The 16,838-nt window shown below is 47.5% G+C and overlaps 1 protein-coding gene across 2 annotated transcripts in view; it reads right to left on the bottom strand.

The window, feature by feature from the left end:
• The window catches only part of C7PH21orf91 (chromosome 7p C21orf91 homolog), a 194,770-nt gene that overhangs the window by 65,064 nt on the left and 112,868 nt on the right, over positions 1–16,838 (bottom strand). For both annotated transcript variants that reach the window (XM_069636402.1, XM_069636403.1), the window contains exon 3: positions 5,788–6,321. In XM_069636402.1, the coding sequence (XP_069492503.1) occupies positions 5,788–6,321 (534 nt within the window). The remainder of the gene's footprint in view (positions 1–5,787; positions 6,322–16,838) is intronic.

Raw genomic sequence — 16,838 nt, 5'->3', positions numbered from 1 at the left:
GAGGACATCATCCAGAGGAGGGACTTGATGACCTCACTCTGGCCGCATCCGTGGCCAACAGGTGCTGCACCTTGCCCAAAATGGCCTTCGTCCTTTCTTCCGACGGAGATGCCAATCGCTTCACTGTATCGAGCTTCGCTCCCAGAAACAGTGCCACCTGCGACGGGACCAGTTGGGATTTGGGGTAGTTGATGGCGAATCCCAGCTCCGTGAGCAGGCGGACGGTCCTCGCTGTGTGTTAGACGGCGAGTTCTCTTGACCTTGCACGGATTAGCCAGTCGTCCAGGTAGGGGTAGACGTGGATCCCTTGCAGGCGGAGCCTCGCCGCCACAGGTGCGAGGCACTTGGTGAACACCCTGGGTGCCGACTTTAATCCGAACGGCAGGGCTCCGAATTGGTAGCGGCGCCCCTGGACTACGAATCTGAGGAACTTTGTGTCCTTTTAGAATGGGGATGTGGAAGTAAGCATCCTCCAGGTCCAGTGACGATAGGAAGTCGCCCTCCTCCAGCTGTCCCAGCACGTGCTGGAGGGTGACCATCCTGAATTTCTGTGCCCCGATGAACTTGTTCAACCGACGCAGGTCCAGGATGGGGCGCCAACCGCCTGTCTTCTTTCTGACGAGGAAGTATCTTGAGTATACTCCGGAGTCCCAGAGCCTCTTGGGGACGAGCTCGATGGCACCCTTCTTGAGCATCGCCCTTACCTCCAACAGCAGTTGAGGGACGCAATTCTCCTTCCTGGCCACGGGAGGAATACGAGGACACTTCTTTTGAAATTCCAGCAAGTGTCCGCGGGCCAGGGTGTCCAGCACCCAACGGTCGGTGGAGAGGGGGCTCCCACACGCTGACGAACTTCATCAGCCGGCCTCCCAGTGGGGTGCTTCGGTGGGGTCCCCCCGACGCTACGGCCGGTTCAGTCCTGCTTGGAAGAGGCCTTGCCGCCTTGGCCTCCTTGCCGACGGTGGCGAGACCCTCCTTGCTTGCCGCGGCCTCTATAGGCCTCCTGGGACGAGGAGCAGGCTACCTGGCGGTAAGAAGAGCCGCCGTCGCTGGATCCCTTGGAGGCTCCCTGTCTGCCTCCAGAGCTCTGAAAGGGCCGCCCTTGCTGAAAGACTCCTAGGGCTTGGGCTGTTTCCGTGTCTGTCTTGATGGCCTGGAGGGACTCATCCACCGTCTTTCCAAACAGGTTGTTGCCGAACGCATTGTCCAACACTCTGATCTGGACGTCCTGGCGAAAGTCCGTCGCCTTGAGCCATCCTCGTCGTCGGAGGCAAACCCTGTTGCCCAGTTGGCGAAATCCGGTATCGGCAATGTCCGTTGCCACCGTTATGGCGTGATCCGACGCCACCTCTCCTTCCTGAAGAATCTGTAGGGCCTCCGCCCTCTTGTCGTCCGGTAGGAAGTCTAGCAGAGGAGCTATCTTGAACCAAAAGCTCCCTGTCGTAACGGGCTACAATCGCTAAGGCATTGGCCGCCTTAATCGTCGTCGCCGCCGCCGAGATGACTCGTCGTCCCATGGAGTCCAACTTCTTGCCCTCGCCGTCCGGCGGGGAAGTGGAAGTTGAAGCTGCCGCTCCCGCTGCTTTCTTCTTGGCCGCTGCGGAGACGACAGTCGGGCGTGGGCTGGGCCCTGAGGCACAAGGGGGCGGCATCGGGGACCCGGTACTTCTTCTCGTATCTGTCCCTCTTGGCGGATGTCGTGGAAGGGTTCTTGAGGATAGCCAGCCCCTCGTCCCAGATGTCGTCGAGCAACGGCACCGCGAGGACCGTCTTTCTCTTGGCCTCTCGTCGTTGGTTAAGAAACCCTTCCTTTTTCTGTTCCTCAGGGCAGAGCTGGAAGAGCTCGGATGCCCTGGCTATCATGGTGTGAAAAGAGGCAATTTCGTCGGGCGGAGAGGCCCGAGGGGACGGGGCGGGAGGGGATGACGGGATGTCCGTTGGGTCATCGCCGTCGTCGTCCGTCCCCGTCGCTGTATCCGTCGCCGTATCCTCCCGAGGGTCCGGCGAGGGGTCCACAGGCCTCGCGGGTGCGAAGGGCGGAGACGGGTGGACTCTCTTCCGCTTGTTCGGAGGGTTTCCCGACGGGCCTGGTTCTAGATCCTCCGTCGGGGTCCATGGTAACCTCGTCCTTATCTCAGTACATAAGGATTGGATCGCCAACAAAATGGCCGCTGAGCTATCCTGGGGCTCGGGTAATGGCTGCGACAGACGGGATGGCTGCTCCACTGGGCCCTCGTCGTCTCCATCTTCGATCACATCAGTGGGAACCTTCCCCTGGGATCGAACCTTCTCGAACCTCTCGTTGAGGCCTATGAACCTCTCGTTGAGGCCCTTCACGGTTTCCACCGGATCCTCCTCGGAGGCTGAATCCGAGTCCGTAATGGCCACCGCCCCCCCCCCTCTTTTTCCGCCGGGTCTTCACGGGGGTCTGAACGATGGTCTGGAAAGAGGATTCCTTCCGCGGTGGCAGGGAAACTCTGGGCCCCGAGGCCGCCTCGACCGGCGTAGCCTCTGCCAGCTTCGCCAGGGCCGCTGCGACAACCTCGATAGAGGCCTTTACCGGGTGGATCAAGGCCCTCACCACCTTAGGTGCGTCCTGGGCCTTCGCTTTGGGGGGAGGGTCATCGGCTCGCTCCCCCTCGGCTCCCTTCGAGATCAACCGGGGCCTCTCCAGAAGCTTAACCGGGTTCTCGGACTTCCTCTTCCCCGAACCAGAGCGCTGGCTCGTGGTTGATCGTGCCCGGGAAGTCACGCCCTGCCTGGCCGCCGAGGAGCCCGACCTTTCGGTGCTCCTGGTGCCCGCGGACTCGCGGTGCTTGGCCTTCTGTTTCGCCAGGGCGCCCTCACAGGACTTAGAAGACCGCTCGGACTTTTTCTTCGCCTTCTCACCTGCTGTGCCCTTCTCCAGCCAGGCAGCGAGGCGGGAACGACGATCTTGCTTGGTCCGTTCCGTCAGGTTCTTGCAGAACGCACAGTCGTTCTCCACGTGCGTCTTGTCCTCATGAAGGCAGTAGAGACATCTCGAATGCTCGTCCTCCTTGAAAACATTTTGTAATCCGCATCCTGGGCAGCTCCTGAACAGCTTGGATCCAGGCGTAGAGTTTCCCTTGTCCTGGGCCATGTCCGTTGAGGTAGGCCACAGATCTTCTGGAATCCTCCAAGAAGCGTAACTCGATGAAAACTTCACCCTTGAGGGGCGTAGAAGAATTCCGTAACGGGTCCCCGTTATCGGAAGTAGAAACTGTGGCGCTTGAGGCTCGATTAACTGAAAAAATGAGAAAAATCTCCTGAAAAATGCAGTAAAAGCTCGAGAGCTAAAACACGAGGACTCCCAACACTTGAACGTGCGGTAAAAATCTGAAGATGGCTGCCAGGGGAGGGGTTAGGTAGAGGGCAGTCATTGGCTGGGGGCAGTATGACCCAGAGATCAGTGATTGGTTACTACTAAGAAAGACAGATCAGAAACGAAACGGATACTGATTTTTTTCTTTACCGAGGATTCCCAGCCTGACGGGGAATATTCATGAGCATGTGAATCCATGCCAGACCCCATGCTGGAGAATAGCAGTATTCCTCAAGCAGAATGCTGAAAAAAGGAACAGAAGTACAGGGGCGTAGTGACGCAGTTTATGTACGTTGACCAACGTCACGTCCAGAGACGACGACCAAGGAAAGACGGATTGACGGCTGAGTTAAGGTGCACTACGCCCAATGTCGAATAATTTTCTAAAGCAGCAGATCCTGGAAGGGTTATCTGATGAGGAATCTGCGGGAGAACAGCAATCCATTGTAGATGTCTTTCTTAGCAAGTAAGTAATCGAAGACTACTTCTAAGGGTTCAGGGGGGGCTAGGTAGGCCACCTGACAGATTTCCACCCCTAGGACAGATGTCATAAGACCTGGGAGACCACAGTTGGGTCGTTCTCCCCAACGTGACTACAAGTGGAGTGAACAGCAACACAACTGCCGAGGTAAGTACCCAGGAGTATGACAGTACCTTATTCAGTGAAGAACAACAATGTCACTGGCGAGTGCCCAAAGAAGGACAGCAGCTCTGGTTCGGATCTCTGGCCTTGGTGGCCACAGGAAGACCTCTTGGCGGGAGCAGACGTTCAGACTCAGACACAGGGATGCCCAAGCAGACGATCTTTGTAACAATTGGTTGTGGAGGCTCGACACAGGCTTTGCAGCAGCAACGGTTGTCATCCCGCCAGACTTCCTTCTTTTTCTTGGTCCACGACTCAGCTGAGGGGATTTCTACCATCAGGATGAAGTCTCTGTATGCCCAGACAGATACCCCATGAGTTAGCAGCCGGAACTGCACTTGGCGAGGTGATGCACTGCAGCAGTGCTAGAGGTCCCAGGGTATTCAGAGATTGCAGGCCCGGACGGTCGCAGCCCACCATGCGATGGCTCTAACTGTAGCTGGTCTCGGGACTGGTTAGGCCCACTTGTTCAAGGGAGGAAGTCGTCCATCTGGATCTTCCCAGTCGCACTGAGCGAAGGGCTGGAGCTGCAGTGGTCACTCAGTGAGCTCTGGCAGTCGCTGCAGGCACCCTTTTTTCCTTCTTCGTAATGGATCTTCGAGTGGCTTCTGGATCAAGACCCTCGCCTTGTATACAGGAACCCAGCCAATCAGAATGCATGCTACATTCAAACTTGTGATGGTGGCCAGGCATCCAGTCAGAACTGGTTCCAATCAGACATACTGGAGGACAAAGACCCAAGGCGTTTGTGTCCTCCCAGCTTCATATCCTCCAAGATACACTGGTGCCTCTGGGCGGGCTTTCCCATGGAAACCCAGTGAAGACAAAAGACATATCAGGAGCTCCCACACCCAAGTCGGCAGAAGAAGGTTCAAGAAAGGACAAGTCATTATGAGTTGTCAAAAAAAGAAGACGGGCACCATTTTAGGTCAATGGTGAATACAGCCTGCAATGTAGTTTCACAAAAACCGGTAGAGAACATCCACTGCCGCAAGCCATTCAGATTTGTCACTATAACTAGAAAGTTACAGCATAATTGAACAAAGGGAAACTGTGTGTCCCTTCAGCACTTCACATAAGGTCGTGTGTGCTGATCTCACAAAGTGTTGGTAGGAATTCCCCCCTATCCTGGTAACAATGTTAGCACAGGGGGGAAAAAAAGAAGACCAAAAGAGGGAAGCTCAAGGAGCTTCTACCAGCACTACACAGACGGTGCTGTGTGCTACAATAGTAAAATACAGATGCCACTAGAAAGATGGAGGAAAACATGCTCCATCAAAAGCAACCAAAACAGGTTCACAGAGTTACATTCAAAAGGAGTGGGTGAAGAAAAAGGTTCCCACTCACTCAGGAAAAGTCCAATGGTGCAGCAAAAAGTGCTGAGGGACACAACAAATGGGGAAAATGACACACAAGATGGAAATTCTACCCAACAGGATGCAACACAATTGTGGCTCTTCTCCCACCCCTTCCCTATGAGCGGGTCATTTTGCTATTGTCCAATGAAGTGTCTAAATTTAATGCAAATATTGGAGGTATATCAACACAGTGAATGTTATAAAAGGGATTGGAGAGTAGCCTGTTTGACTGCATCGGTTCTATTCATAAGATACGACTTACAAATCTCCATATCTAAACTGAAACACTCCTGGTCCACAATGAAATTGAGACACCTCTTAGCGTGCAATTGTAGCAGAAATGTTGGTATGGGTTGCGGTTTTACTATGTATAGCAGGTGTAAACAATTATCAAATTTACCAATACAATCAGAAATAGATGCACCTCTAGCCACAAGACTTACGTTCCTCTTGGCTGAAATGGGGATGGGTTCTATGAATGCTGGTCTTTGATTCCTGTGTAGATTTTTCATTCTCCTCTGCCTGGGTCGGACTAGACCATACAACACTACTGTGGCAGAAAGTGGCACCTGCATTTTGTAGCATATCAAGTCCAAATCCAGTGGAGTTTCTCTGTTCCAAAATACCTTGCGAACACTGTGAGAATGTTCCAGCACTTCCATCAATCCACTTTGAAGAATACCTTGGTACTTCTGAATCAAACTGTGGCAGTAAAGTCCTATCGCCTTGATGTCTATAACTGTAAAGCTGATTTTGTGATGTTTTCGGACATTCTGCATCTGCATATAAATCCTTATTCTGTGCATATTGAACAATCCAATTAATCTTTTTGCTTAAAATAGTTTTCACCCCTTCGTAGGTGCTTTTGGAGAGCTTAGATCTTGGACAATCCTGATTAGCTATTAGATGATATTTCTCAAAACAATCTTTGTGCCCTCGTAACGATCTGGTATGTAAGAGGCTGGATCGTGATACTCCTGGAAACACAAAATTACAAAACATTAAAAATGCACTTCTCCAAATTAGTTTCATTTTACTGAGAAAAACAAATCAAGACGCACTGCATTAACAAAACAATACATGTTAAAAAAACTGGACACACAGGTTAAGCCAAATTTGTTACTCTCCTTTACCAAACTGTTTAAAAACACCCTTGCCCATCGAAGATTTTAAAATGTGTCCATCAAATAAGCTCACTGCAATAGTATTTCTTAAAAACAATGCAAGCAGATTGGAATATTAAGTGGATTTTATCCTGCTTCATCGTATGCATCTCATGAAGCATTGACCTGGTCAGAAGGCATATTGGAAACTATACAGCATACACACAAAAATGGAGAGAGTAAAAAAGGACACTAAATACAGTACAAATACAGGGAACATCATTTAATAAAAGTAGTGCCACAAAAGAAAAGTCACCCGCATCTCCATCATGACAGTCAATAGCCAATTCTTTGAACGGTGCACTCTTAGAAATCATCCAAAAACAACACACTGGTTTGGTAGTTTATTTTAGATAGACAGGTTTCAAATCCTTTACAAAAAGCCATCAAAGAAGATGCCAGTCATAAAAGGAATAGAAGAGAATTCCACAACCTGTCATTGCCCAAAATGTTCGCCTAAATCTCAGAATATCAAGCCTTGCCAGAAGCTTGTTCCCTGTATCTTGGGTACCACCAGCATTCTGTAATTAGGCTATATGAAAGCACAGCTACTAAAGAGAAATATCTTTCTAAACCCTCCTGAAGAAAAGAAGAACTCTGTGTCTGAAGAATTACACTGTAAACTAGCAATTGCCATATAAGCATCTATCAGCCCAAGTCACCGCTCCGCACTCAGGAAATGCTCAGACAATGACACACCAAGATACATTTTTGTGATCTGGCATACTGATAGATTGAGATGACACACCCAGCCACCAATTCTCCAAAAGTTCCAAGTAAAAACAAAATCACTGACAGAAATGACCTCTAAAGCAACCTGGAAGAACCCACTCACAACAATCTGGACAGACTTGGGGAGTAGTAAAATCTAACCAATCCATTTGATGGGATAACACTCATTGTATAGGAAAGTAGACATAGCATTCCAAGATAAAATATCTATTCCACAGATCTGTAAAGATACCGTAACTGGCAAATATAAAATATCTGAAACCTATACATCGTATTTGCATTTTCCATAAAATTTGAAACCGAGCAGTTCAAGCCATAAGCGCAGACAGACAATAATATGTTTATAAAGAGTTTTAATCACAAAGCAGTTTGTCATACAGTTACTTCCAATACGTACACCCATCCCCATCATGAAGAATGCATGGGCAAAACCGTCTATTTTTGGTTACATACTGAAAATGAGGACCATCACACGTTGCATTGGGAAACTTCGATCTGTTCTGGAATCCATGACCAAACGTGGATAGATTCCAGAACAGAACCGGTTGAGAATGTTGTTCAATTTGAGGGGACAGTTATTGAAAGTAAACTTAGAGAGACAAACCTCTAATGTGTGGGGTCCTCCAATAAACATACCTGTTAAACCACAGAGTGGCTTCATTGTGTGGCTTGTGGCGGAATTATAACATCTTTGTGGTGACGAGAGGCGAGTGAGCCCAAGGAGGACCACACCAAGATGAGCGTTGGTTAAACAGACAGAATATCGTACTCTCCTTAATCATATCAGAGAGGGGAGGAAGTGGGACTTCATCTCTGGAGCGCCTGCCTGAGAGAAAAGTATGGTATTTGGTGCCAATGCCATATCGGAGAGGGCAGCATGAGGTCCCAAAGGACGCATTAAGCGAGAGAGAATCATAAGGCTGTTAGTGGAGCATGAGAGCAAAGGTAAGCGTGCACTGCATGAACTGGAGCCTTACCTAAGATAAAAGAATCTTAGCCCCAGAGATATGCAATGCGAAAGCACCTTAAAAGAGTGAGGAACACGTTTCTCAATTAAAGACGCATGCTACTTTACAAAGCCGGGATTGTTAATGTCACGATTTGTGTTTGAACGCCCCAAAAGACCACGCAAACTCAGTGTTCAGGTGGTGTGAAAGTTTACTTTGGACATCAATAAAGACACATTGACTTAAATAAAGCTCTACAATTAAAAGACAGAATATAGAAAAACAGGACAAAAACAGGACAAAGTTTAATCAAGCACAAAAAGTATAAATATGCAGAAAATACCAGCCCCATTTCCATCAACGCCAGGGGAACCTCCCATACCATGGGAATAGTGGACGGCACATTAGAAGTTTACTTAAGGGCGATTGCTGGTGCAAAGTTTAACGATGATTTCAAGGAGGCAACTCTATTAAATAGTTTAGGAGTAGAAGGACCAGGATTCATTTTGCACATTAGCAGAGATAAACTCAGGAAGGATCAGAAGATACAACTTCTGGAGGTTCAACCAGGAAATACGATATAGTGATGGTAAAACTAGACAAACACTTTGAGAATATAACACATACTGTATCAGAAAGATACAATTTTTTCACAAGAAAACAAAACAAATGAGAATCAGTGGACAACCATATAGCAGCTCTTGGGGGCTGGTTGTAACCTGTAATTGCACTATATTACCAGATTAACATATCAGAGACCAGTTAATGTTACACACTGCTGACCCGCACATACAACAAAAAATATGGCATGTCAAAGATGCTACCTTAAAACAAGCTGTTGACATAGCAAGAACTATGGAATTAGGACCTAAATGCATAAAGGCTGTACAGCACCAAGATGCAGGTGCCAAGGAAATACAAATAATACAAGAGGACGATGTAAAAACCAACTCAGAAGTAGCTCAGATGAGAAAAGGTTATAATCAAGGACAAAAATACAAGAGCATATAGAATGAAAGACAAAGGGAAGTCAGGTCAGAAAATTGACTAACTCAAGTCTGAGACAAAAATCCAAATGTTATTGATGTAGAAGATTCAAACACTATAATGGCGATTAAGAATGCCCGGTTATTACTGTGGGTTTTAAGTACCTAGGCATACGAGTAGGGCCGGACCTTAAAGATTTTATACCTGCAAACCTCCACCCCACTAGCGATAGGTGTATACAAGATGTAATACATTGGAAAACCTTCCCGCTAATGATAATAGGGAAATCAGCCCCATTTAAGATGTTAACTTTGCCCAGATACCTATATATACTCCAAAACACCCCACTCCACATCCCTAAAGCGGAATTTGATACAGTTGATGCCACCCTTCGAGACCTCCTGTGGGGCAGCAGGCAGCCCTGCATTGCCTTGGTCACACTACAACGTTCTGAATGGGATGGGGGTCTTCGGTTACCCAATTTAAGGAGGTATTACTGGCCTGCCCAGTTGGTGGCAGTTAATAACTGGATACATGAAGATCCTTCACTCCCTGATATTAAGGTAGAAAGGGATTAGAGAAACATTGTTTTAAAGGGAGGAGCTGAATCGGCAGTGCATAAGGTGCTAAGAATACCTATAGGAACAAGAGAATTGAATAAAGATCTGGATAAGCTACGCAAAGAAAACATAGAACCAATAGAGTCATCTGAGCGGCTAGCACCTACAGTAATAGTGCAGAAACCCAATAATTCCATTAGAATGTGTGTGGAAGATATGGATTTAAATACAAACATAGGTGGATAGAGACCATTTACCCAACGCAAGTCAAATTTAGAAAATAATAAACCCAGCTAAATACTTCGCGACATTCGATCTGTCATCAGCATATCATTAGAACTGGATGACTATTCAAAATCACAAACCTCTTTTGTGGCATTGTTTGGGTTGTTTAGGCTCAGGCGCAAGCCGTTCGGCTCAGCATCAGCTGTGGCAGTGTTTCAGAGACTCAATCGGCAACAGTTTTGAAGGGGTTTACCTTTTTGAAGAAGTCACAGAAATGAACTTAAAAGATCATGTTGCTAGGCTGCTGGGTGTTCTGCATATAATGAAAGAGGGGTTTCAAGTTTAAGCTGGAGAAATGCAAAGTCAGAGTCACAGGAGTGGAATCTTTGGGTCATACTATTAGCAGCAAAGAAACCGAACCAAAAAAGAACTTAATTGAAACAAGAACGAAAAAAGCAACTACAAACAACAAAGATCAACTGCAATCTTTCCCGGTTATGGCATAATACTATTCTACGATCATATTGAATTTTGCAGACAAAACTAAAATATTAAGCGATCTGATGAACAACATTAGATTTGAATGGTCATGTCTACCAGAGAGATTTAGACAGGATAAATTCAGACATCAACCAAACCCCAATACTCAAATTGTGTAAATCAACTGCAAAAAATGTTATCACAGTAGATGCCAGCAATGTGGGAATTGAAGTGCTAAACCAAATCCAAGAAGCAAAAGGAAGTGGTAGCATTCGCATCAAGGATGTTGTGAGGTTCAGAAAAAATATTCTCTACAATAGAGAAGAAAGCGTTAGGAGGAATATACTGTACATTAAAGCATTTTAAAATGCTAGTATGGGGTCTACTGACAGAAATTAGAACTGATCACAAACCTTTAATCCACGTAATGAGTACCAAAGGACTGATGTCAGCAACCCCAACAATTTGGCGTTGGATGGTGGATATCATGCAGTACAATGCTAAAATAATTTACACGCCTGAAAGAGGAATTCAGTAGCCAATTGCTAATCCCGATTACAGGAGAAAGAGGATGACACGAGTTCCCAAACAGAAGGAAATGAAGAATCCACAATTGCTAGTATTCAACCAGGAATTTCAAAGGAAGAATGGACACAAGCCACCAAGGAGGATGAAGAAACAAATATGACAAAAAGCTCTACAGGATGGAAAATGATAGTACAGAGTACTCAAGTGTTTCGAGAGGTCAGACTATTCTGGATGCATTCTTTGAGGAGATTGCTTGATTCCCCATATTAATTGAGAAACAATATCCTTCAATTAGCGCATGAAGGACACCAGGGGAGGCGCTCGACAATAGTGATATCAGGGAAAGATATTGGTAGCGGAGATGTTAAGTGATGTAGAAGAACAGGTGAGAGACAGGTCGACTATTAGGGAGAATTCACAGAAATGTGGCGATTCCCTTCTACCTTAGAGACCCCCAGCTGTTTTTGCTGGACTTTAGGACTTTTAATTTCTAACCTGGAGAGAGTGAGACCTTTATCCCACTCTCTCATGTAATTTTCTGTGATTTGGACGGTTTCTTTTTTTAAAATTTGTATTTGGTAAGAAAACACCTTTAAAAAAATAAATTGTTCTTTTAACACATCATCTTAAGATCATTCATTTACAAATACTTATTTACATAAACAATAAGAATTAAAACATTCCATAATCCAAAATAAGTGACTAAAGCATCTACTTAGGGCTAAAATATACATACTACAATGTCACATAATGCTGTGTGACCCCCCAACTCAGATTTTAAATCAATGAGTTATTATGCCCCTCACATTGGCAAATCAATAGAGAAGCAAAGTATACAGAACAGGTACTGGGTTCCATGGTCAAAACAAAATTACTAAAGAAAATACAACCATGAGATTTAGTCATTAGCTGCCCAACCATTTTTCAAGAGAATTAATCTGACCTACTACAAATATTAGTTTCTAAGATCTTTAAGAAACCTACTAGAGCTACGATTAAGGCAGTGCTCTTACCCCACATACAGGTAACCCAAAATAATTCACACGACTGAGGTGAATTCTCTACATCTCTCGAAGAAACTACAATACAAAACTAAATGCTTTAAAGTTTCAGGTTCAAAATCGGTACCACAAAATCGCCAAAGAACATCCCTACTCGTATTCAAGTTGTTTTTCGAATGTTGCGTACGTTCTTTAGTAAGTAACAGGTTAAATCTGAACCGCATATACATCCTCCTCGCTTGATTGCAACGGAATATCTTCAGATATAATAAGCGCACCTTTTGGGGATGCCTAAATTTTGCATACTCCATGCATGATTTGTAGCTGCCAATCCTGTCCGATGTATTTGCCCATGTATTTGCCCAATCAGCTTTCACCAACCTGCGCTTTACGGAGCATGGACGCAATGTGAGATCCTGTGAGGTCATAGCAATATTGTCCAAGACAGCCATCATTTGAGTTTTAAAGATGCTGGTGTCTCACTTGTTTACATCCATGCAAGATCTTCATAAAGGGAATTTGAAGTGGGAGCAAGCATTTTTGAGAAGTTAGAAATCCTTCTCCAAAGTAACTTCTAGGCAAGCAAAGGCAATCCCAGTTCATGGATGATTACAACATTGGGAATACTTTGAGGCAACCCAACACAGTTTTCCAAATGTTGCTTTGGATTTTATTAAGAACATCCCCAATAGACAGGAGACATAAATTGAGGCCATATAATATTATGGCTTGTACTGGAGTGAATAAAATTCAATCAAAGGAAGAAGGGAGAATTTGCCAAATTTGGATAGGATAATCCTCATCTGTGCGATTAAAGGAATAGCTTTAATCAATAATGAGTGAGTCCATTTTGATATCGAATTTGAATTGGTCAAATTGCAGCCCAACTAGTGTGTTCCCAATGCACGATAAATCGTGTTCCCTTTAAGGGTCCATTGATAACGGGTCCCTTTTTTGTTATTAGAGAATATCAAAAAGTTTGACTTGGAAGAATTAATGGCCAGATTATGTTGAATGCAAAATAATGAAAAATAATGCAGTTTTTTGTGTAGACCAAATGGTGTGCAATCAAATAATATCACATCATCTGCAAATGCTAGCCAGTTAATTCTCAAAGCTCCAAGCTTAACTGGAAAGGTGTCCAAATTAGTCCACAAGACATCAATATCGGCTAGGTAAAGATTAAAAAGCATGGCTGCGACGATCAGCCACCAGGGGGCGCACGGATGGGAATACTTTCCGTGTAGGCTCCGCGCAAGGGTCCTGAAAAGTGGATTGAGCCCCCACCACGAGACCCCCCCGGCCACAACTTCGACAGAAATAGGTGTTGGAAGTGTTCAGGACATACTGGGAGAAAACCCAGACTAAAACTGAGTTTTTTTCGTGGAGAAACCCCCTTTGCAAGATTGGGCGCGCGAAGGAAGGGCAGGCCTGCAAGATACCGCTGCGCCCTCCAGCATCCGCAGAGCCGTGATACGCGCGTAACCAGGGAGAATTCAGCGACGCACACCGCTCCCTGGGCCCACCGACAAGTACAGACGCACGGGTAAGCCCCCCTCACCCCTGTGTGCCGGGTGCGCCCGTGGGAGGACTGCTGAGGAGCAGGCCCAGTTTGCACGGTCACCGCTGTCGCTTCATGTAAGAGCGTGCGCCCAGGTCACACTAGAAGGAGACGACCGGCTCCATCCGCTCGAAGCTGTCCCGGCCCTTCATGAGTGGACTCTCCTCCTGCACTACGAGCAGGGAAGGTGGCGGGCCTTCCCCCGAGTAGCAACTTGGCTCGGGGGCTGCGCAGGGCACCTGGACCACGGAGAAAATAAGCAAGCCGATGTGCCTCGGGTCCTATCAAGGGCGCTAGAAGATTTTGAACAGGTCACGAGAGAGGGTTGGGCCCCTGACAGTCAGGGCGTGTGACCTCCTCGGAACCCATGCATACTCCTGAACCTGCAAGATCCGGGGACGGTAGACGGCACCCCGCTGGGGGCGCGCTGCGCAGGCCTCAAACTGAAATCTCTTTCTTGGGTACTGCCCCGGAGCCTCGTTCTGTCCTACACCACGGAGAGCTCCCCAGAAGATCTGAAGGGCAATTAGTTACATAAGAGGGGCTAGCTGTTCTTCGGAGCTTTTGATATCATCCCCCCCCCCATCACGCTTAGCCAGTGGAGGACGAAGCCCGCATACACAAGCGTATACCTCTCAATAGACCATTCTGGAGGGGCTCTCTGTGTATGGCTGTGACCCACGCACCTCGCCATTGGGGTCCCCCCACCCATGGACCATAAGGGCAAATTGGCGAAATATAGGTTTACACCAACCCATGACTCCCTGAGGCCACCCACCGAGTCCAAGATGTCGACTGTAGGATCTGACGCCGCTGCCACTAAGGCAGATGTTGCTGACCTGCTTTCCGAGATGAGAAGCATGAGAGCAGATATAGGCAGCAAAATCGATAAAATCACACAAAGAATGGACAAAATGGACGACAGGCTGGAACAAGTCGAGCACAACCAAACCTCTCTGAACACGTTGGAGGCTCAAATGGATCACCGCATCGCAGATATAGAACACAGGGAAGAACAAATACGCCTAAAGATTGATGATCTCGAAAATAGGGAGCGCCGTAACAACATTCGTGTGTTCGGCGTGTCCGAAAAGGAAGGCGAAACCGATCTTGACCTAAAACAGACCCTATACAACATTCTTAAGCTCCTATTTAGGGATGAATTAGTGGATGAACCGAAAATTGACCGCATCCATAGGGCTGGAGGCAGACCAGGAGGCCCGAGATCAATACTGGCTCGTTTTCACAATTACGCGGACAGGGCTAGGATTCTAGAAAAGGCCAGACGCGCACCACAGCTTCACTGGGCGAAGCGAAAATCTCAATCTACCAAGATCCATCATCGCTCACCTTGGCAATGAGGAAGAAATGCTCCCCAATTACACGGATGCTGAAGGACAAAGGTATCAGGTACAGGTGGGGTTATCCGTGCTCACTCACCTTTGATTGGGAGGCCTCGACAATGAAACTAGTTTCAGAAAAGGACATTGCGGACTGTATAGCGGACCTGTTGGATCCCCAGGGAGAAGGGCCCTCCCCTGCTGAATCGAAAGGAGGTGAGGGTGAGTGGCGTATTAAGGGCCTGCGTTGCAAGAGGATTCAGGGATCCAGAAAATCCCGGAGAATTAACAATTCACAAGACATGGAACACTGACCCGGATTCCAGGCTGTCACGTTAAGCAGCGCATGGCAAAGGTACAATGGGGCGATTGGTATGGTTGAAGCTGAGCGTTTGGGCGCTGCCCGCGAGAAAGCGGAGGGTTTTTGGTAAGTTGGTGCGGGAAGCTCACGCGCAGCATGCGCTAGCGGTGCACCCGACCCCAGGGTCAGACTTTAGATCTAACTGTTTAATTTCTGTTACGCGTTTGACAAACCGGGGCCTGCATGTTTAGGGTGCCTGGGTGGAAATGTGGGGTAAAATGGACACTGGAACGATGCCCAAGAAGGGGGTCAGAATTGACACTTGTATGTTGCTTTTGCGGTGTTTAGATTGCACGGTTGGGGGCTCACTGTTAAATATGTTTACGTTAGGATAGGAACGCTTGTTTTGCGGTTTCCATTGGTGGTCCGAGGCCGACCGGGTGATGTCAACCTGGACGGGTCGGACACTGAATGTTGGGGGGAGGGGAGGGAGGAAAGGGTGGGCTGGGAAGAAGACACATGATCCATGAGAAGACGGACCTGGGGGGCGGAAGTACACAAAGTGGGACCATGAAGGGTCAGGGCGCGAATTGGAGGGGTCTCTCCTTGGCCTCTTCAGGACTCGCGGAAACCAGACGCACGAGTAATGAGCCATGCAATGCATTACCGAGCACAACACGGACCATGATGCAGACGACATGGTTGCTTAAGCACTCGCATGACGCTCAAGATGGCGCCTACACTCTCTAACAACACACTACGAATATGCACACTTAATGTGAAGGGATTAAATTCCCCCCACGAAATGATCCATGGTGGCCAGGGAATACAGGAGGTCAAACGTAGATGTCCTTTTTCTGCAGGACACACGATACCAAAGGGGGGAGGAGAAGGGGATTCCATCGCATGAAGTGGGTCCTTCCTACTGGAGCTCTGGTATTTCAAAAAAAGCGGGAGTGGGGATTTTAATTCGCAGGGGCCTTAGGATGTCGACCCTTGAGACTTGGTCAGACAAGGAAGGGCGCTCGTGGTTGTGGGAAACATTCGAGGCACAATTGTCACGCTGGCCACGCTCTACGCACCTAACCAAGGGCAGAACAGGTTCCTCCACAAAATCACTGAAAAGGTTTTTAGCATGGCCAGGGGACACATAGTGCTAGGTGGAGACTTTAATACATGGATGGACAGCTCTGTGGATAGACAGACCAGGTCCGACGCACACGATCCACCCACCTCCCGATATGAGGCTGAAATCAAATTAACCCTGGACCTATATGGCCTCACTGACAGCTGGCGCCATTTGCATCCAGCGGATAGGGGCTTCACCTTTCACTCCCTCCCTCATGACACACTCACACACATTGATTACATTTTCCTCTCCGATGGCCTCCTGCTAATACTTTGCGCCGCGAATATACCCCCCACGGCATGGTCGGACCACGACATGGTTATGGTCGACGTATGCAGGAACGATCTGGCCCCTCGGAATACTAAATGGAGATGTAATGACTCCTTATGGGCAGACTCGGTTTTCAAAGAAACTCTTGAAACTGAGATCGATCAATTCTTTGCCACAAATGACACGGGAGAGGTTGGGAAGACGTCCGTATGGGAAGCAGCCAAGGCCACTTGGAGGGGGGTGCTCATTAGGGAGGGGGCCCGAAAAAAA

Source organism: Ambystoma mexicanum, chromosome 7p (assembly GCF_040938575.1).
Source record: "Ambystoma mexicanum isolate Mex_15411 chromosome 7p, UKY_AmexF1_1, whole genome shotgun sequence".
Classification (NCBI taxonomy): domain Eukaryota; kingdom Metazoa; phylum Chordata; class Amphibia; order Caudata; family Ambystomatidae; genus Ambystoma; species Ambystoma mexicanum.
This window is presented reverse-complemented; position numbering and strand designations above follow the sequence as displayed.